The sequence below is a fragment of the Lonchura striata genome, chromosome 1 (assembly GCF_050655825.1).
Source record: "Lonchura striata isolate lonStrDom1 chromosome 1, ASM5065582v1, whole genome shotgun sequence".
NCBI classification, from domain to species: Eukaryota; Metazoa; Chordata; class Aves; order Passeriformes; family Estrildidae; genus Lonchura; species Lonchura striata.
In genome coordinates, this window is record NC_140703.1 from 67705018 (window position 1) to 67726464 (window position 21447).

The window sequence follows — 21447 nt, forward strand, 5'->3', positions numbered from 1 at the left end:
TACTGCAGAGAGCCAGCTCTTGCTGGTTAGTATCTCTTCCACAGAAAACAGCTTGTATTGTGTGGCCTTGACAACCCTACACCTCCAGATGCTTAACCAGATTAAAAGTGTAAGGATTCAACCAATGAATGAGGGGAGACCTCATTGTGATCTTCAGCATCTTCACAAGGGGAAGGGGAAGAGCAGGTACCGATCTTTTTACTCTTATGCCTAGGGACAGGACTCAAGGGAAGAGCATGAAGCTGAGTTAGGAGACATTTGGGTTGGACTGGTTTTATACCCAGAGGGTGGCTGGGTACTGGAACTGGCTCCTCAGGGAAGTGGCCACAGAACCAGCCTGAAGAGAGCTCAAGAAGAGTTTGGACAATGCTCTCGGGCCCATTATGTGACTCTTGGGGGATGTCCCACACAGAAACAGGAGTTGGACTTGATGCTCCTGATGGGTCCCTTCCAACTCACCATATTTTATGATTCCATGAATCTATTCAAGCCTTATACAATTTTCCAGTTCAGGAAAAGTAAGTGCTCCTCTAGCAGGGACCCAGGCCACAGACAGTACTTTTAAAAGAGGCAATGGCACCTAGAAACTTCCCAGAACGAAGGGAAAAGTAGTGGTTCATGCAGAATCCCACCAAGCCAACAGCCAAACGGAGATGTTTAGAAGGCTACTAATGACTGGAAGCCCACAGCTAATGTGTCTGTCCCCCTGTGACACAACAGACAAGATATGGCAACCCCATAAAAGTGTTTTCCACCTCAGTATTAACTTTCTGAAAGTTGAGTATATAATCTAAATTAATTTTATCCACTCCATCCAGTCTCACTGGAGAAGACATTTTTTTCACATGACAAGTCATCTCATACTGTAATAACTAAGTGCTAGACAGCTCCAGAGGAGAGTTTGTCTTTCTACAGTAGTTATGGAGGGAATCTTGACAACTAACTTCAGTTACCCAAAGTTAGAGGTAAAAATCACTCTGAGAAATATGTTTCTCCTATAAGAACACAACCGAATACAGATAATAATCTAATTTTCCCCTGTTTTTTGCTATTCTACTTAAACTGCTCACAAATGCATGAAATAAGAGATTCAGCCAAAAAAAACCCATTCCATTCTATTTCAAAATTGCTTGTGGAAGTTAATATCACGTTTGCATACATTCTAAAAACACATATTTAAACTACCAGACCCTCTATGTCCATCAGCTGAAAGATAATGAAGAGCAAATTACCCAAATTTCCACAACAGATGGGCACAATAGTTGTGCCTTAGCTTGTGAGAGAAAAAACTAAAGAGAAAACCACTGTCATTATATAAGAGCAGATGCAGCACACAAAATGAGAAAGCTAATTCTCCTAAGGTACTTCTATGTAAATTATGAATTTACATAGAAGTAAATATTGAAAATTTTGAATATGAATATTGACACAGGAAAAAAAGTGGAACTTTATATCTGGCTATGTTTAAAAATATATTTTGTTCTCAACAATGCTACAAACTTTTCCATAAGAACTTACCCTATCCCAAATTTCTATTTCAAATTCCTGAACTACCTCCCCACTACAAATCCAATAAGTGCAATTAATGAAAAATTATGACCATTAGGAAGTCCTGAAGTCTAACAATTTTAGCAGATGCTGTTTCTCAAATTATTCAGTTTCTCAAAAAATTCTGGCTTTTAAAAATATTATCAATTTAAAAGCCAGTCTTTTCATTATTAAATTAGTACTCTTCACTAAATCCAAATTATAAAGTGAATGAAAATAAATGGATCTGCATCTCCACTGATAAATATAGTGCTGGCTGTAAAAAAAATATATGCGATCTCCACAGGACCCTCAGGTTTTATTTTACTAATGTGACCTGATAAGAGAACAGAATTATAGATATAGACTGACAATTAACTGACTTAATTGGTTGTTTCTTAAATACCAGTTGCTGGTGATGTTAATAACAAATAGCATTCATGTAATTCATTCAGCATCAATAGCTAATGCTTTTTAGTTCTCCAAGACTGACAAGAATAAATATTTTCCTATTTTCTGTGTTAAATGAAGCATACTATACAGATATAGCTTAATCAATAATTCCTGAAAATGCCAATTTCAAATATATTGCTACATTTTCATCTTGACATACCAATCAATGGATCCATTTCTATTGGAAGATGATGGGCTTGATCCAAAGAATATCCTGGGGCTCCACGAAGGCCTACACATGAAAGAACAAAGCACACAGAAACCTTTTGACATGACTTTTATAGGTTTAAAAGTTCATTATTAGATAATTATGTATTTTTAGAAAGTAGCTTTTTACTAATTGCTTTATTAATATTTTAAGATTTCTTTCTCTGTGCTTCACAAATATGCATTTGTTAATGTTTAGCTTATGTAAAAGTAACTATAAATGTAGAAGCATCAGCTTCATCACAACTTTTGCAGCCACACACATTCATTAAATAACTAATTTAAAATAGTATAAGAGGTTTTTTTACTTTTGAGCAGAGATCTTAGCAGAGAAAATAAAGTTAATTAGATTAAACATTTTTATGAGTTTCTTACCTATGGAAATCTGTATGTGACAGAAACTTGGACCTTTTAATGGATTTATCTAAAACTTTTAGATGTAAAACTGTAGGGTACAGTAAATGTGCCACATTTTTTCCTGTTCATTCTATTCTAAGCAGTCTTTAAGATGTTCAAATGTGCACCAGGGGCTGCAAATATAGTGTTATCTTTTCTCATGCATAGATAGCATTGGTTTGGCTCTTTTGAGCAGCTTCCCTGGTATATAAATCAAATAGTCCCTACTGAAAACACATTTTTTTTCATGAACTGCTACATTGCACAAGAATACCCTCTATAATAGGACATACAGATTTCTGAAGAATAAATTCCATTTTCTACTACTGCAGTAGACAACTGGAAGAGGTAAAAGAAAAGCTAGCTCTACTATTTTCAGAAAGACACAGCCTTGAGAACTTCTTCCCTTCTTTCTGTCTCTTCTTTCAAAACCCAAGCAGTTAGGGACAGGTCTTTACTGGTATTAACTTAGATACATCCACTTCTATTATGAGATGTCTCTGTAAATGCCTCCTGCTGTTTATTAAATTCCAAAGCTCTACATACAATCTACAAGTGGTCTATGTATACATTTCTGTAGATAAAGCTATCCTTTATACTAGAGTTATGCTTTATTAAAACAATATTTTGGCGATAGTAGGAAACTGATACCCTGTCCTGGATTACCCTCCTGCAAAACAAGCAACATTGCCAAGAAAGATGCAAAAGTTAAGAAAATCATTACAATGAGGTTTGATTCTCTAAACAGTTTCATTTTCCTCTCTTTCTATTATAATATATTTAGAAAGTAATATTTTTTTTTTAAATTTAGACCAGAGGTTTACAAATGGTGTGAAATTTATGGTTGGTTCATGCCTTGAATTCTGAATTTTTGCATCCTGACTAATGTTTTACAATAGTATAGAGGAAAACTTAAAACCTTACTGTCATATGCATCATGAGGACTAACAAAGCTTCAGCTAAACTAAAGGACTTCAAATGTCAGTTTTTAAGGAAACCCTTGAACTCCAGCATACTGCAATATTAATGAGATTAATTCCTTCACAATAAAGTATAGGTAGGAATTTTGGGTTCTCTTGATTCAAAAATCTGGATGAGAAAAGGCTTCTCCAGAGCCAAATAAGCTTCCTCAGATAGAGGACACATGAAAGATGATGGGTATAGAGTATTTGGACAGAATCCCTGAAAAATCAAAGGAAAATAATTAGGCAATAACCAATCAATTCATGTTAGTCAAAGGTGTATTAAACCAACACAGGACAGCTTCTGCACCTCTGAATCATTCCTGACATTGGAATCTTCCATTGAGGACATTGTCACTAAATAATTTTAAAAAAATGCTGGGTTTTTTTCCCCTCTAGATTTTTACCTTATGTTTCAAAGAAATGAGAAAAAACCATTTTTTACACATAATGTAGTTGCACCTGATGGAGTATTATAAATGTTTCCAGATATTGCAGCATAAGGACCATTGCTGCAGCAAACTACCTGAGAAAATGAAACCTGTTTGTTCCCTCATGTACCTCATGGGCCCCACCACCTATTCAGCAATGTCTGGAGCTTCCTTAGCACCTGCACATACAGGTGACATGGACAGTCCTAATGGCAATATGGAGAGGTGAGCAGAAGGGCTGGAAGGGAATTTTGGGATGGCCCTGTTGGATGGACTTTTGTGCGGGAATGAGGAAACTTCTCAGAATAGTTAAGCGTCTGGTTGCTTAGGCTTGCTTAGGGTCCCAGATAGACCAACAGTGACCCATTGGAAGGTTTATGACAAGATCCTGAAATCTCTCTCAAGCAGCAGATAGGGATATACACTCTCTAGCATGTCAGTATGTATTCCTGAAACCTGGGACATATGAACATTTGCTGTGTCAAGAGCAGCAGCAGTCTCCTGAAAAGCACTGTATCGAAGGCTGATCCTGAAGTAACCACGAATCGATTGGCTGCCATGGTGATGTGCTGCTGTTAAGGAGAGTGTTTCTAGGAATGACACCAGAGAAAACAGAAGCTGTGATTATTTGACACAAACCAGAAGAAACAGTAAATTTTAGTGCACAAGCAGATGAGCGAGCTAAATTACACTCAAAATTAAAGCTGCATTGTTAAGGTCTTCAAATTTGAGTGAAGCGTGCCTGCGAGGACCCACCTACTGTGTTGTGCCACCGATTGACTGCAAACAGCCTGCTGCAAGTGACCGTCACCACGGCAGGGATGGTCAGGTGGGGCAGCGTGTTGGCTGCCACGTGTGTGACAGGGGAATTTGATGGAAACTTCAGCACCATGATGACATCCTGCTGCATCTGATCTTTAAACATGAGAGGGCTCTGTGGAAGGAAACACTGTTGAGTAGAAAGGAGAAGAGAGCAGAAGAAAACAGAAGGGATAACACAATTAGTGAGGAGGTCTGAGGGAAAACGAGGTTAAAAAAGAGCAGGCAAGCATGTGCGCATACAGGGAAAACAACACTACCTGTGCATCTACTCTAGTGATGGAGGAGAGCAAGATCAGAAGCTATTATTGGAACATTACACGAGGATAAATAGAGAATAGGTATGGTAAGGGTCATCGTTACAGGGTAAAAAATGACCATTAGCATTAATTAGCATACAGTAAAATGTAAAATTATTCAGTAGTTAATATTCATAAAATAGAGATGTGTCTTAATGTGTTAATCAATTAATACATAATAAATATCAATTCTCTAAACTACCACAGTGGAAAAAAAGAAACTTTAAGAGTGACTCAAAGACACACAGATATTTTTCTTAATTAATTCCTTCTATGAAATACAGCGCTTCCAAACATAGACAATCTAATTCTAAGTAAAGCATATGCTTATTAGGGAGTCTGCAACCTAATAAGGTTATAGTAACCTAAGCCTGTTTCATGATTCTGGAAACGACACAATTGTTTGTACATGGACAAGGATAGCTCTTGAGTACTGGTTTTAAGTTTTTTTTTTTAAGCCACTGTTATAACAAAATGAACTATTTCTAAAAGGTCAAATATTCCTTTCTGCTTATCACCTAGAAGTATTAAAAATATATTATCTGTATCCTCAGAAGGTAAAATAAATATTACCTAAGTTTGACTTGTACACACTTAAAATAAGACGAAAACCACTTCCAGATAAATTTCCACTTTCACAGTGTACAGCTAAATAGGGAGATTTCCTTATAGATAGAAAAAATAATTGAAACTACTGCATGTATTACTGTTGATTTACAAAGCTTAAAAAAAAAAATCTAGCTCTATCTCTAAGCATTTCATCAAAGGCACTCAGGGCATAGAAATCTGTCTTGTTCAGTCTGGCGATTTCATACGATTCTTTCCAGGAAGGATAGAGAAGAATGTGATGGAAATTAATTTTGGAGTTTGAATTGAAACTCAAAATATACATTTCATTCTCCTGGGGGAATGGGCAGGAGGATTCTAGCAGGATTTGAGCTCCAATACTTCATTTTTGTCAAGCAGACATTGTTCATAAATCAGCCCCTAACAATGCATCCTTTAAAACAAAACAACATACTCACACTAAGGAAAGCCTGAAGTTATTCCCATCACTTGCAGAAACAAGAATAAAAATATGTATTTTTCAAGTTTATATTTTTTAAGATGGAACCATCTTATACCATATTAGTAAGGAAAATCCAGGACTGTATGAAGCTAAAGCCAGTCACACCTCCACCTTGCTCTGCTATATGCCTGCAATTTGTTGCTACCCAAAGCAAGAATGGCTGCATGGGTAATGGGGGGCATCAAAAGTGTTGCTTTAATGAGTACTTTATGACCTACAAGGGACCCTAAGGTTCAAAGGGAATGCATTCCCAGCCAGCAGTCATGTCTCACCAGGTGCATGGCAGAGCTCCGAGGTGGATGGGGCTCAATGAGCAACTGCGATGGCGTCTGTCCAAAGTTCTGTATCTGCGCCTCCATGGCCTGCGGGCAGAGGAGAGGGACTGTCAGGAGCAATATGCATCAAGGAGAGAGGTCAACACACTGTGTGACAATGCAGGCATATCCCAAGTCAGCCATGAAAAAAGTCCAGAAAATTCACCCGGTGCTCTCCTCCCAGGCTGCAGACTCATCCAAGTGTTAGTATTTTGTAGACAAGCTTTGCTTCTCCTTTCAAGCATGCTTCAGTTAACCAACTAACCATTCTCATCTCCAGTAACTGGCGTTATATGTGAAAATGTTAACCTGTGAGGACATGCAGTTCAAGGCTTGAGAGAGGTTTTGGGTTTTTTGCACTAAAAAGAACATATATACCTTAATAAAGTCCTTTGTAAGGAGGAAAGTATGAGGGTCTCTAATAAAATAAGCCTCTGGAATCTTAAATGAGGGGAAAGAAAAGAAAACTGAGAAATAAAATTTATGTATTAAATACAATAATAAAAAAAACCAAGTACTATTTAAACAACATAAGTAGGTGAAAACAAAAAAATGCCAGAAACAAACCTTGTCAGGCACAGTAAGCCTAATGTAGAAATCTTTCCAACTTGCATACATTCACTAAATATTTATTTCATCCCTAATTTTACTGCATTTTTTCATGGGCTTTTAGGCTTCATGGGTTAGAAAAGAAAACTTTGCAATTTAAATGCATCCTTTAGGACAAGTCTAGTTTCTGAATAAATCTTGACTAATTCTATAGGCAATAGAATACATAAAATATACTGAAATGCTTCTGCTACTGAAAGAGTTCATTCAAATAAAAATATTTCAAAGTTATATTCTTAAAACCTTTGACAAACATTGTTACTTGTAGAAACAATACTGTTAGAGAATGCTCCTTATTTTTCAGACAGGTATTATTTTATTTGACCTTGTAAAATCGAGAATAAAGCATTCATAGAAAACTCAACTGTCAGATTTTAAATGCACAGTGCATCATGTACCTATATATATACTGTAGCCTGAACTGCTGACCCTTAATATTTTTCTTGTGAACTTTATGAATTTTTCATTGGCTACACAGAATTAACATGAAAACCCACCAAAACCATTACTATCTTTTTAAATTTTGTTATTTCTTTCAGACAGAAAACAGTGAGAAGCACCATAAATACTTCAGGACACAGAAGAATCCTTTTAATGTACATATTTTATAATTCCTACAAGCCAACCTGTGCTTTCCTCCACTTCACGGCATAAATGTAAGAACAGATGTCAGAGAGAGATTTCCTATCAGGTCACTGATGTCCACCACTCTTAATGCCCTAGACTGACAAGTAAATAATGAAATACCACAAACAAACATTTGCTGAAAAAGAAACTTAATGCAAAGTCCAGTCAAGTAGCTGAAGGACTTTAGATTGTGGCCGCAGCACATTTGATGCTGTAATTATGTCGGCACAGGTGATTTCTTATTTGTTGACTAATTCAGAGTGAACTTTAGCCTCAAGGCACAGACTATCTCTTGGGAACTTGTGAGCATCTCAGGTTTTATTAACATCATTTCATGGTGAACTAATTTAAAATCACAGATGACTTTCATACGAAACCAACATATTTGTGTGGGCATATGTGTATATAAGTGTATATGTCCATACAACAGCTATCTATATGTATCATACAAGCAGTATCTCTTTACACAATGTGTAAATGCCTTCACACATGCAGACATTTTTTATACAGGAAGAACAAATGCATTTCAAGTCACATAAATATAGCATTTTATATTGCATTCAGTATTTCAGAACTGATTTGCCAGAAGGGAAAGAAATCATACTTGTTTGTGAATTTCATTTTCAAAATTAAAAATACTAATATTAACAATATTAGTATATATCAGTGTAATATATACTCCCATATATATCGGTTGATATTTTCAGAGAATTAATTTCCAGTTTTCAGGGTTTTTTTCCCAAATAATTATCAAGGTTAATTTAATTTTAAATTTTGAAGTAATTCTGTGTTGAAAAAGGAGTGTGAATTGTATTTGGCAGCAATTATGAAAGAACCACAGATCTTCCTCTCCTACCCTTTGGAGTGATGCTTAAATGATACTTATGTTCTCTCACAGGAGCACTGAAATGAATTATTAATTTTTTTTCAAAGCAGTCCAGTTCTAATATACACATTTACTTTCATGTTGTCCAGTCTTGGCACATTCTGATTGCTTGTCTGTAAATTCTGCACAAATAAATATTGCTGGCTTTCCCTCTCAGTTCAAATAGATTTATGGAAGCAATAGAGGAGGAGAAAGAGAAGCAGAATACAATAACAAACTCACATGAATTTTTCAGATGAGAGATGGACAGTCAAAATGTAACCATCAAAAGCAGCTGTTATTTTACAGCTGAAGATGTCCTCGTAAATGCTCACATACTCTACAATCCCATAATTTTAAAACATTTAGGTTAATGTCAAGTCCTTTTGTAACCAGAACAAATGTGGAACCAAGACCTTGCTATTCAGAGAATATTGAATATTTTTGCTAGCTTGCATTTACATTTTGCTAGCTTGCCTGTCCCCCACCCCATGGATGGCAATGTTATCCTTAAAATACCATTTGTAAAACTGACACCTCTTGGAAGCATTAAAGAAACTGAACAATGTTTATTAAAAAATACCCATAACACTCAGCTACTGCACTGCAGACTATAGTCTGCACAGCACCACTGTTGTGCACAGCTGCTGCTGGTATTGGTCTCTGGAGCTCACAGTACTCACAAAGGACAGAAAAACCTCGTCAAAACATAACTCAGAAGACAAACATAAGCACACAGAGATAAAGTGACTGGCCCAAGGGTATTCCTACCGCTGCCTCCTATCAGATAACTTGACACAAAATGAAAAGCAGGTACAAAACAGATCTGTGAATAATAATGTAATACATTGATTTGTTTACAAGAGGACTCTGGCTGTATCTAAAGCTAATCTGAAAACTGGTAAGTGTACACCATGGTTTTTCTTGAGCTGCAAATCATCAAACTTGAGATTTTTTTTAATGGTCTTAAACATTTCATTCTAATCAATCTATTAATTTTCTCCCATCAGATCTTGAGTATGGTGTGCAAAGTCCAGCACCACTCCCTGAGACACACATTCTAGGGGAGAGGAGAGGAGAGGAGAGGAGAGGAGAGGAGAGGAGAGGAGAGGAGAGGAGAGGAGAGGAGAGGAGAGGAGAGGAGAGGAGAGGAGAGGAGAGGAGAGGAGAGGAGAGGAGAGGAGAGGAGAGGAGAGGAGAGGAGAGGAGAGGAGAGGAGAGGAGAGGAGAGGAGAGGAGAGGAGAGGAGAGGAGAGGAGAGGAGAGGAGAGGAGAGGAGAGGAGAGGAGAGGAGAGGAGAGGAGAGGAGAGGAGAGGAGAGGAGAGGAGAGGAGAGGAGAGGAGAGGAGAGGAGAGGAGAGGAGAGGAGAGGAGAGGAGAGGAGAGGAGAGGAGAGGAGAGGAGAGGAGAGGAGAGGAGCACTTTTACTATAAATCATGGAAGGGAAGAAAGAAATTCCTAAAAATCAGACTGCACTGCAGATAGACAATACTTTTATTCTTGTTTTAAGTACTCTTGTTTTATTAATCTTCACCGATTACCACAATGATCAGTAAACTTTCTAAAATTTTTATTCTTCTCTAAGTTTTTTATTACTTTTTATTTCTTTAAACATGTTCAGGCTTCTTACTACTAATTCCCATAATCCTGATGTGTTTTATTCCTTGTTACCACATAGAGATTTTTCTGTAATCCATTTTCCCCTGTGCATGGAGACTGAGTCCAATGAAGAGTGAAAATCTGTAGGCATTAGAGATATATGCACCACAGCAATAGCAGCAATAGTCATCCAACACTGCCATTCCTGAAAGTTTATTTCACTTTTGCATCAAAGTAAACATAGGAATCCTTTATGTACTCTCCCTCCTGTGCTGTCAGCAGATTCAGCAGCCCCCAAGCATTGTCTTCTTCAGAGAAAATAAGATTGACAGCCCTTTGGTGGGTAACATAAACAGCTTGAAGTGTTTTTGTTTTGTACTAGTGGTGTGAGATATTGCTTTTTTCTTTGCATCTACAGATGTTAAGCAGCACCAGTATCTTCAGGATTTTTGAGAAGTTGATTAAGAGTATTGAATTCCATTTTATTACTGTATGTTTGGAGGAAAGAAGTGCTGTAGTTTAAACACAAGCAATGACTCAACTGCTCTGGAGGCTTCAACACAGTCAGTTATTTAATCAGGATACTCAAGGGACTGTAAGATGGGCACTGAAATGGATTTTCTCCACAGGTCACTACTTTATTAATTTAACAATGGAGAAGGGGCATCCTTAAGCTCATTCTCCTCACAGAAGGTATCTCACTGGATCTTCTGTGCAATTAAATAGTTCCCTAGCAGAACACAACAGCTCAAAACTGACCTTCAGCTTCCCCCCAGAGCTGTCCACCCCAGAACTTCTTCCTCATTCCCCTGTGAAAGGAGAGAGTGCTATGAGAATGAGAATGTGAAAGGTAAGATCTATTCTCTTTACAGGCATGAGTCACATCAGTGATCTTGTCTGTCTCCTCTCACATTTACCACATGAAGCTACTAATTGTGATACCTAGCTCTCCCCTCTTTCACCTTTATATCTCCCTCTCATCCTTGGCCCTGGTATCCAATATGACTCTCATGACAAAAAAAAATATTTTAAATGCTGCCAGCTTAAGCAAGCATTTGGTTAACGGACTGCAAGTGGGAAATAAATTCAATACATCCCACAAACAAAAACAGAGCAGATGAAGCAAAAATACCATAAAGATGAATATCCTGGAGGTATGATAGGTTTAGCTTAAAGTGTTCCTTATTCTTTCATGCATTCTCTCACTTGTAAAGTTCACACTTGCCTGAGTACAAATGCTTCCATTCCCCTAAAAATTGTGGAGAACTTCCTTAGGCTGAAAAGGGCTGATATCAAGGAATTAGGTGCTTCCCTCCCTTCCTAACTATACCAGAGGAAAATAAAAATCCTATAATTTTTCTCATTCTTTCAGTCCCTTCCAACTGGGCCCAGAACAAAGGAATTTATCACTGATATAACAAAATTCTCTGATTAAATTACACTAAAACTTAAAATAATCTTTTCTACTCTTAAGCAAAAAGATTTGACAAATTCCTCTGAGAAAATCTGTGTTGTTATTGAGGCTTCTCATGCCACACTGCTCACATTCTTCTTACAGCTTTGATAACTTTTTCAAACGTGGATCCTGCTCCCAGTCCATGACAAACAATTCTACTGCTTTTTCTTCCATGCTCTTTGCCTGTATACAAAAGCAAATAGGGACCATCCCTCTGCTCGTAGACTTCATGCTGTGCAAAACCCTAAACATATTCCAGAACTGAAGAAAGTAATATATTTTTTTATAATTTTGTTTACAAATACATTCAAGATTTTTTTTTTTTTTTTGCATAGTCTGTCCTAGATTTGAATATTTCAGCTGGAAAGTACCTACAACAATCATCTTGTCCAACTGCCTGACCACTTCAGGGCTCACCAAAAGATAAAGAACATTGTTAAGGGCATCATACAAATGTCTCTTAAACACTGGGAGACTTCAGGCATTGGTCACCTCTCTAGGAAGTCTGTTCCAGTGGCTGACCACACTCAGAAAAGAAAAGCTTCCTAATGTTAAGTATAGACTTCCCCTGGCACAGCTTCCAACGATTTTCATGTGTCCCTAAATATCAGAGGGAAGAGCTCAGCATCTCCCTCTCCATTCCCCCTCTTCAGGTAGCTTTAGAATGTAATGAGGACATACACCACGTAAAAAAACATGTCATTATTCGCATTTCACGCCATTATTGTATTCAGTTGAACCATTATATTTCTTATGTTCGTGTTTGTAATTATTTCTGTCCCATATAGATTGGTAACGTTTACTGAAATTCTTGTGCTCATTGATGTCATGCCAAAGGAAATCATTGCTCTGTCATCATTCTTCCAAATCTGTATTAAGTTTGTAAAACAAAATATTGTTTTCTTTGATCATTAGGTCACTGAGCACAAAGGTAAAAAATATTTTACTGCTAAATTAATTTCTAAGAGATATAATAGCACGAGTCAATAATTCATAAAATATGTAACTTAATGACATATAGTTAAGGTTTTGAAACCTAGGCAATCAGGATTTTTTTTATTTTTAGATACTGAAAATTTCCTTTAAATAATTTTTCAAGAAGCACCTTAAGAGCAACCTCAGAAGCAAGGATTCCTCTCAATTTGAAAAACAATTTCATCTTTTCCAAAGACATTCATTCATTTCAATTCAAATATTTAAGGTGACTGAAATAATTTTTTATCACCTAATCTCTACCTATATAAGGAAACACTTCCATATCATCTTCATTATTCAGACACCAACCCTGATGGTTTGATTTAAAAAGCTAAATGGCAAAAGCTCTATGTGATTTGTTGGGTGAGAGGATAGTCTAGATGAACTTTCCCATCTAATGTTTAGGTCTATGGAACAAACTTCTCTGTGACATTTTGATTCTTCAATGCAAATTACTAAACTGTACACCTGCAACATGCAATTTCCCTTTTGATACTACTCCTTTGTGTTACTCCTTTATAGGATGATAATCAAAGCACTACAACATACAAAATTGCAGATGTGTCCTAGCTTGTATTTGCAAAGCAAACCAAATCAAATGCATGTGGTCAAAATCAAATGCATTTTGACCAGATGCATTTTCTCAATGCCTAGCTCTTGTTACTAAGAAAACGTCCTTACTCTTAGGCCTTAGCAAGACCGGACTCTGAACATCATGTTCAGAGTGAACATGATTCATCTGCCCAAACTGTTGCTTTCTTCTTTGAACCAAACTCTGAGTTTGTAGTGCTGGTTTAAAGTTTCAGAAAATTCAAGCTCTTCTTGTTACTTATACTCCTTTAGAAGCTATTCTTGCCTGCATCTTTCTGTCTTTTTTTTTTTTTTTTAAATCCCACCATTACAGTCTTAGCTTTTACATATTTCTTGTCATCCCTACTCAGGAGTCCTTGCTTTTAAGCTGAGTGTTTCCATTATGTCATCCTTCGACTAATTTATTTTTCTCTTTTGCATATGAAATACAAGCCAGGATAATGAAATCTTAATTCATATTTTTAGGTCTTTAGTATGGTTGTCTGTTGGATTTTATTTTTTTATACAGAGGAAACTCATGAAACACACATTGCTTTTTAAAAAGGCTCACTGGAACCACTGCAGATTTTCAAAGTCTATAAAAGATAAAGTAAACTAATTAAAAAACAAACAAAAAAACAAAACAAAACAAAAAACCAAACAAACCAAACAAACAAACAAACAAAAAAAACCCTGCAATTATGACCCTTTGGTTGGCCAGCCACTAAAATTTAAAGGCATTTAAAAAAATACAAAACCACTGCTTCTGTCTGGGATGCTACAATTGTTTCCACATGTGAAAGGCAGTGTATTACAGCAAGAAAGACTGAAGTTCCAGGTGTGCCAGGCTAAAAATTGCCAGTAGTATTTTTCAGTACACCATCAACTGAATTTAGAAGTGTGCTAAATTTTATGAGTCAAATATACGTAAAATAAAGCCTCCATTGTTGTTTAGAGATGTCTAACTAGATTATCCTATGCAATATCTCAATGAATTCACTGGTTAAAAATAAGTCCCAAAGGTCAAGACTAAAAAAATCTCATGAAGTTCTGGGAAGGCCACAAATATAATTTCTCTCCATTAACCACACCAGAGTTGTTTGTTCCTATGGTAATTCCTTAATTTCTATAAGGCTCCCAATGACTGCCTTTCTAACCCTTCTCTTCCTCCTCCTCCACAACAAAAGCTCCAAATGTCTATTCTCTGCTCTTTGTTGTTCATTTGTTTTATCCTGCTTCCTCTGTTAAGAAGACAGGAGTTCTGTAAATGCCCACCATCCCATGCAATTCCATTCCTTTCCTTCATCCCTTATTATTATTTCTTTTCAGACAGAGAGGCTTCTCATCCTGACCTTCCAGTTAAACTCTAACAACACAAGCAAGGCCTTATTCTGGACAAAATTTGATAATGTTTTTGGTTCTATTCTTTAAAATAATTTCATAAAGATCTTAAACTCACACATCACTGATCCATGATCATCTATACTGACTGGAATGCTGAGCTGAAAGCAGAATCTAGTTATTCTGTGGAAATGAAGACAGTGGTATTACACATTCATATTCTACAATAATAAAGCTCTAGATCCTGTGCAGGAGTAAAGAAGCTACAAAAGAGAGAAGGCAGTTGTGAATAACTTCTTGTTATTTTCCTCTTCACTGAGGCAGAAAAAAATAAACTTCTACTGTTCATTAAAATCTCCTGGGGAAAAATACATTAAGTAATACATGAAGTTCAGTCTGGACAAAATACATGAAGTTCAGTCTGGACAAAACAGCAAAACTGAGCATCTTTGTCTGTATTCCACAGCCTGGTCCAGAAAGAAGAAGCAGCCAGCCTGACCTCCACTCACAGCTCTCAACAGGCCAATGCAGCAAATGAAAAAAACTGTGGTATTTTTGAGGAAATGCTGGGATTTAATAATTCTGAATGATGACTTTCAAGATGGATGACTATTTCATGAGCCATGAATGGTCAGAGAAGCAGAAAGAGCCTGGCTTGCTGCTTCCTGCATAGCTGCCAGAAAAAAAGGAAAAGCTAACCAGGATGAGAATAAAATACAAGCACCCTAGACTTGTTAAGTCCTTGGGGAGTAATTGGGATTAAAGCCAAGGAAGTAGTACTGGGCTATTTCCCATGGTTTTCAGAGATGCTTATGTCATCCAAACAGTGTACTGCAACATTTTACTCTTACAGATTGAAGAAAAAATTGTTTTGTGATCTCATCAGATTTAATTCTATTTATTAGCTCTCCTCATCTTTTATTTTGTTTACGACACGGTATGTTTTTAATTGTAATTTTTAGGAGCACAGACTCTTTTAAGCATAGGCATCTTATTCATAAAAAGGCAACAGTAATACCAGTAGGAGTTTTTACTGATACTTTGAAACTCCATCCATTTTTTTCTAATTAATTTTTTTTGTGACTAAGAGCTTTCACAGTGCATGCTTACAGATGATTTTAACTATGCTTTTTATTTTAACAGCTAAATTTTGAGCCTCTAAAAATTAACAATTAAACCTTTAAAAAATAAACAATAAATGCATCTAAAGTTTCTGCAATGACAGACTAGTTTGGGAGGGAATGATTTTTTTAAAGAACAAAAATACATCAGTGATTCCACCTCTTCCATGATTTTTCTGTTCATAAACTGGATTTATCCTTTTTTTCAGAAAGTCCCAAGTTTTTCCTTACTCTTCTCCCACTTCAGTTACATTTCCCTCCTCTATACTTTCATCCTTTTGTCTTAGGAAATACACATATGTTTGCATTCTGTGAAACTACTACAAATGTCGTGTTACTTCCAGACAAATTTGGCAATATAAGAAATATAAATAAAGGACTGCAAGTATTTAGGACAATATTTAATTTTTGTACTTGGGGTCAATTACATGCAACTGGTTTTGGTTGTAGGAACTGTAGCAAACTATACTTGCTGGATAGCAAAACATGGTAGATGCCCAGGACACCTATTGACCACAAATTTTAAACCCATTGACTTTGGTCTACTTAAATCACCAAAGCATTAACTATTCAGACAGGCTGAAGGGCTCCAAAGACCTGTCTGTCTGGAAAAATTTTCATCTATAATGTATCAATTACAAAAGCCCCCCTAAACCAAATTCTACATTAATTTTTCAGAAATTAATTTTTAAAAAATATATTCCTGAATTAAAACAAAAAAAAAAAAAACCAAAACAAAACCCCAGTAACATAGATTGGAAGTTAATGTAGTCAAGGGAGGCACAGATTAATTCAGTTACTTACAACGCAGCTGTTTTCATGTTATGTTTGAAGCTATCACCTTCATGAAATATAACAAAATAAAAGACACAGCTGAAAAAAGCTGCAGTTTTTACATCTTCCCACATTTTACATTCTTCTTAAACATCCATTTTCAGTGTTTGCTCATTCTAGAATAAGGTGATCTATTTAATGAGATCTCTACAGTATCTCTTATGAGATGTGTATAGTCAAATTATAGCCTATAAAACTTTGGAAATTTCTGCCATTATGTCTAAACTTTCACATCTGAATTTGACCCTGTAAGTGCTAATTAATCTGGCACCAAACCTAACAATATCCATATATACATTGGCAGGAGCACTCTCCATATTTCTGCCTTTCTGCCATACATCTGCTTTGACTCTTATGCTCTGTCAAGCTCTTGAAATCCTGTCCTTAAGTCAATATACTACTCTCATCACTAGGATGCTCTTCCCTGAACTCTCTGAGATCTTTTTGGTAAACCCAAATAGAAAATACCACACCAAGAGGAAGTTTAACCAAAACTTGAATGAAAGGGACTCTATTACTGACTGCTCATACCCTGCAGCAATTTTGCCAGTAGCTGACAAGAATTCAGACAATCATAAGCAAGTAGTCCTTTGAACTGCTGGGACACTGACATCTTTTATGTAGAAGTAAATAAATGAAGGTAAAAGATTAAGTCTAGAGAATTGTTGTGGAAAATAGATGTTATTAATACCTCAAATAATTGGTGACCTTTGCTGCCAGAAGAATTACTTACACATGTTTCGGTGTAGAACATACACATCATATTTATTTTTACTTATTTTTACAATTAAGAACTTCCCCTTCAGGAAAACACAAAAAAAAAAAAAGAGGAAAACAGGGAAGCAAAGAACAGAACAGGCCTTCTGAAAGCTGGGCTGTAATAAAAGAGGAAAGGGTGCTTAATCATCAAAGAATGCATTTTAGCTGTGATGTTTTTTTCTTCTGGTTTATTATTGAAATCAAACATGATGACTGAAGACATTTTTAATGCTTGGAAAGCAGAACAGGCTCAGAAAACCACAGTATCTAGTATGTGTATTCTTTTTTCATAAACATAAAACTATACAAAACGAAAAATGTGACTTCATGTTCTACTTCTGCTTTGACAAAAAGAAATCTCAAACCCCTTGAATAAAATATTTTCTTGTTAATGAAATAAAACAAAGTAAAGAATGAGGCAATATAACATTAGTGGTTTCATTTTTCATCTGAACAGAAAGTAAATGCAGGTTTATTTCTTCACTCTCAGCTCTGTCTTTCTATCACAAATCATCTGTCTTGTTCCCACCTTAAGAAGGTGCACTGAGATTTTGAAAGCCAATATTCTTTACTACAAATTGTGCTTATGATTAGGCTCCAGCTATCTGGAGCTATCAATTTATCCACTGCAGGACATAAGATGTATTTCAGAAAACAGGCAAATCTTCAAAACTCATATCTGAAAAAGGACTGATGGGGAAGTAGGTAAAATGTACAGGTAAAAATAAATATTATATTATTCATCAGGTTTCAGTGTATATTAGAATTTCAGTTTTGGAACAAGATTATACTGTTACATTCAAAATAAATGTTCTCAGTTATTTGTAGGGTTTAGTTTATAAAGAAATAATTTTGTTTGGTTTATTTCCCAGAACACATTCTTCAAAACTTCACTTTGTTCTTGACATAAATTGAAAACAATAATATAGATATACTGTATACAGACTTCAAAATGGCATTAAAAGAGGCACATTATCAATATGTTTAAAACATTTAGAAAGCTCAGCTTTGCATCTTTCTAAGTGAATGACTAGATACTTAGACTGAGTAATATCTGTTCCAATAAACTACTCTGTGGGAAATGTTTTGAATAATGGTTAATTTATGCTGAGGTAATGACAGCATAATACAACTGAAATCTATGCTAATAGGAAAAAAGAAGTCCCTTCCAGCTATTTCTGTTACAACTGGCTGCAGTTATTTTCACATCTCTCTCCCCTGCATAAAATATTACTTTATGTGTATGTGAAAATGCTTGTTGCTAATTTTAAAAAACAAAAATTGGTACCTGCCATCCATATAGAGAAAAACAAAAAGAAAACCCAGACAATAAAGAAGAAATTTTTGTGCACAAGACCTATATTTTATATATTTCTGCAATAAAAGAGAGCAATTGTGGTTAATGTTCTTTTCATATCGGCAAAAAATTAAACTCAGTTTGAGTAAGACTCCAGGGTTTGAAATGCTCATGGAATTTCTAATGTAGATGAGAATGGGCAAAAGAATTTATTCCAAATAATACTTCAGGTAGGCTGAAGTATTAGAAGGCATTTTTCTGGAATTTGGGTTATTTACAAAATCACTGCAGTATAGATGAATGAATGACCTGAAATATGTAATAAATAGGCTGATTCAATTCTCATCAGCTTAATAAGTTACCATCATTTCTTCCATTTGAATGCTTAATGTAAAGCTGGTGGTGCTCTTTGAGTGGCAGTGCTTAGCTCTGCCTGGATAAAAAGCATTTTAATCATAAGTACAATAAAAAATAAACAAATCCCAAACCTTCTAATGGGCCATTTTGGACAAAAACTCCACCTGTGTGCCACAAACCAATGCCATTTGTTTACTTTAAGAGATTGTATCTTTCTTGATTCTGAAAAGGTTATGAATTCCTATAAACTTGTAACAGCATGATCCAGGAATGGTCATGAATTCAGATCATCAAGGATTCTTGAAATATTGACTATCTCTCATCTCTAATATATTCATTAACTGGAGATATCATGATCAATCATTGATCTAACTGTGGATAATTGTTTTAAGGAATGGTAGAAGGATGCTTTTAAATTGGAGTCGTATGGATCAGAATCTGACTTTTGACTTCTTGTCATAAATAGCTTGTGTTACTTAGGGTAGGTCCTCCCAGAAAGTAATTTCATAGTTAAATTGGATGCATAATTAAAATGTTTTGGTAATTCTGAAGAAAACACCTTCTGAAAGCCCTTTTCTCTGAACAATAAATATATGTAAGTGCACACATTAATATCCAAGTAGAAGTCTATACATTGGGCAGTTACTGAGTAGTAACTGACCTCATGCAATCTATATTCATTCCTTTTTGAATATTCTGATTCAATATGTCTTTTCCTATATTCTGTGTCTTCTGCAGAAATTTTTATCTACTGAAATAAATATCTTACCCTTAAAAAGTCCCTGTGTTTTGCTTCTTGATCTACAGAGGGCTATCATAACAAAGTGATAGCAAATAAAAACTCTCCCTTTTCCATTTAGAGAATGATACAGTGCTCTGAACTAACCAGAAAGACATTCAAATTATTCTATTCTATCCATACATATTACCGGAGTGAAACATTTATAAAATCCATTAATATTCTCCTGATAATCCCTTAAAGCAATAAAACACACAGGCCAAATATAATACAAACCAGTATAAATATATATAAAAAAAATTTGTTCTGTATGTTTAGGAAAAACATTATTTGGGATGAGGAAGAAGTAGATTTCTTCACAAAAATCAACAGAATGTAATACACATTTCTTAGAGAATAGAGCCCTTAGCATACTGGAAAATAATTTCTACTTTGATGACAGCTTTTACCTGAATTCTTTAACTCAACTTTGAAAAAAGCAGATATTGATACTACAAGCAGCTTCCAACTAATTTCACCACTATCCATATTCATGCTTAAACAGGACTGCTCCTAGAAAGGAAGCAAAGACCGTCCCTTGTATGGAGGCAATTAAATACAAGTGAACACATAAGTGGCCAGTGCTGTGGGTACAATTCAATCAAGCAGATCCATAGGGGTGGTTTTGATACTCTTGTCACATCAAAGAAACAGCTCCCAGAAGAAAAATATCTTAACAAGTTAAAAATGAAATCAGAATAAATTACTAATAACTCTGAGAGAAAGGAAGAACAAGCACTTGGTGGCAATGGCTGGTGCTACCTTGAAAGTGTTATATAGTGCTATTAGAATAGTGTGTTAATTTTTTCCCCATAAATTTGCCAGATTCAGTCACCAGGGAAGGGCTAGCACTCCAGCTCCCTTTGTTAAAGATATATCTATCTTGCTGAGTCTTGACAGCCCTATCATGTCATCCCTCTGTAGTAGCAAAAAGTGTTTCAGCAAGAAGGGGGAAAAAAATGAAAGGAGAAAAAAAGAATGAAAACTGATGTGATCTACTCTGCTTCCTGTGGGCATATTTCACTATAGCAGATCCAGAGGGATGCTTTGTTATTCCTGTCAGATCAAAGAAAGAGATAACAGAAGAAAATATAAGAGGAAAAATATAACCCAGAAATGAGGGTAGCTGAAAAGCACTGCAAGACTAGCACATGATTATGATTTTTCAAATTATTTAAATATGCTAAATATCAAGTCATCACCAAAGAAATAAATATTACATAGGCCATATGCTCTGTTAGCTGCCAGAAAAACTGTCCTACTAGGATTAGTTTATGGGCACAGCAACTGCCTGTCAAACATTAGCAATTTTAATAATTTTTCAATTTGCTGTGTGAGTCGCAAGTATGCTCAGGTATCTTGACAGGTGCTTGGGAAAAATATCTGAGCCCACTCGATTCACATTGCCTTGCTTTACTACATCCTTTCAATAACTCCTGCTGGAGTGGGGAGACGTAAGCATATGGTAAAGATGCAACAGTCACAGGAAAGTCATTGTACTGTACTACTACGCAGGATTTGCAGCTCAACACAAGGATGATACAAAGCCTAAGTCCAAAGCAAACCAAAAGCTGAAACGATTTTTCAAAACATTTCTAATCACAAACAAGGTGAAAGTGTAAAAAAGGAAATAAATAACGATCTGTCTATGATTAAAAAAAAAAAATCAATCAAAAAACCCCAAATATCTTTCTGCAAGTTAGATGTGGTTTCAGTACTACATGTGATTACCCTTTTATGCACTAAGCTCTCCACTTAATTATTTGTGTTTCATCTACAATG

The 21447-nt window shown here is 35.7% G+C and overlaps 1 protein-coding gene across 17 annotated transcripts in view; it reads right to left on the reverse strand.

Annotated features, from left to right (window-relative positions):
• The window catches only part of NBEA (neurobeachin), a 450877-nt gene that overhangs the window by 18471 nt on the left and 410959 nt on the right, over positions 1-21447 (reverse strand). For 7 of the 17 annotated variants that reach the window (XM_085579109.1, XM_085579166.1, XM_085579149.1 and 4 more), the window contains 4 exons: positions 6856-6918; positions 6436-6525; positions 4733-4925; positions 2141-2212 (listed from right to left, as the gene is read on the reverse strand). In XM_085579109.1, the coding sequence (XP_085435235.1) occupies positions 2141-2212; positions 4733-4925; positions 6436-6525; positions 6856-6918 (418 nt within the window). The remainder of the gene's footprint in view (positions 1-2140; positions 2213-4732; positions 4926-6435; positions 6526-6855; positions 6919-21447) is intronic. The other 10 variants (XM_021541928.4, XM_085579192.1, XM_085579172.1 and 7 more) reach the window with 3 other exon arrangements.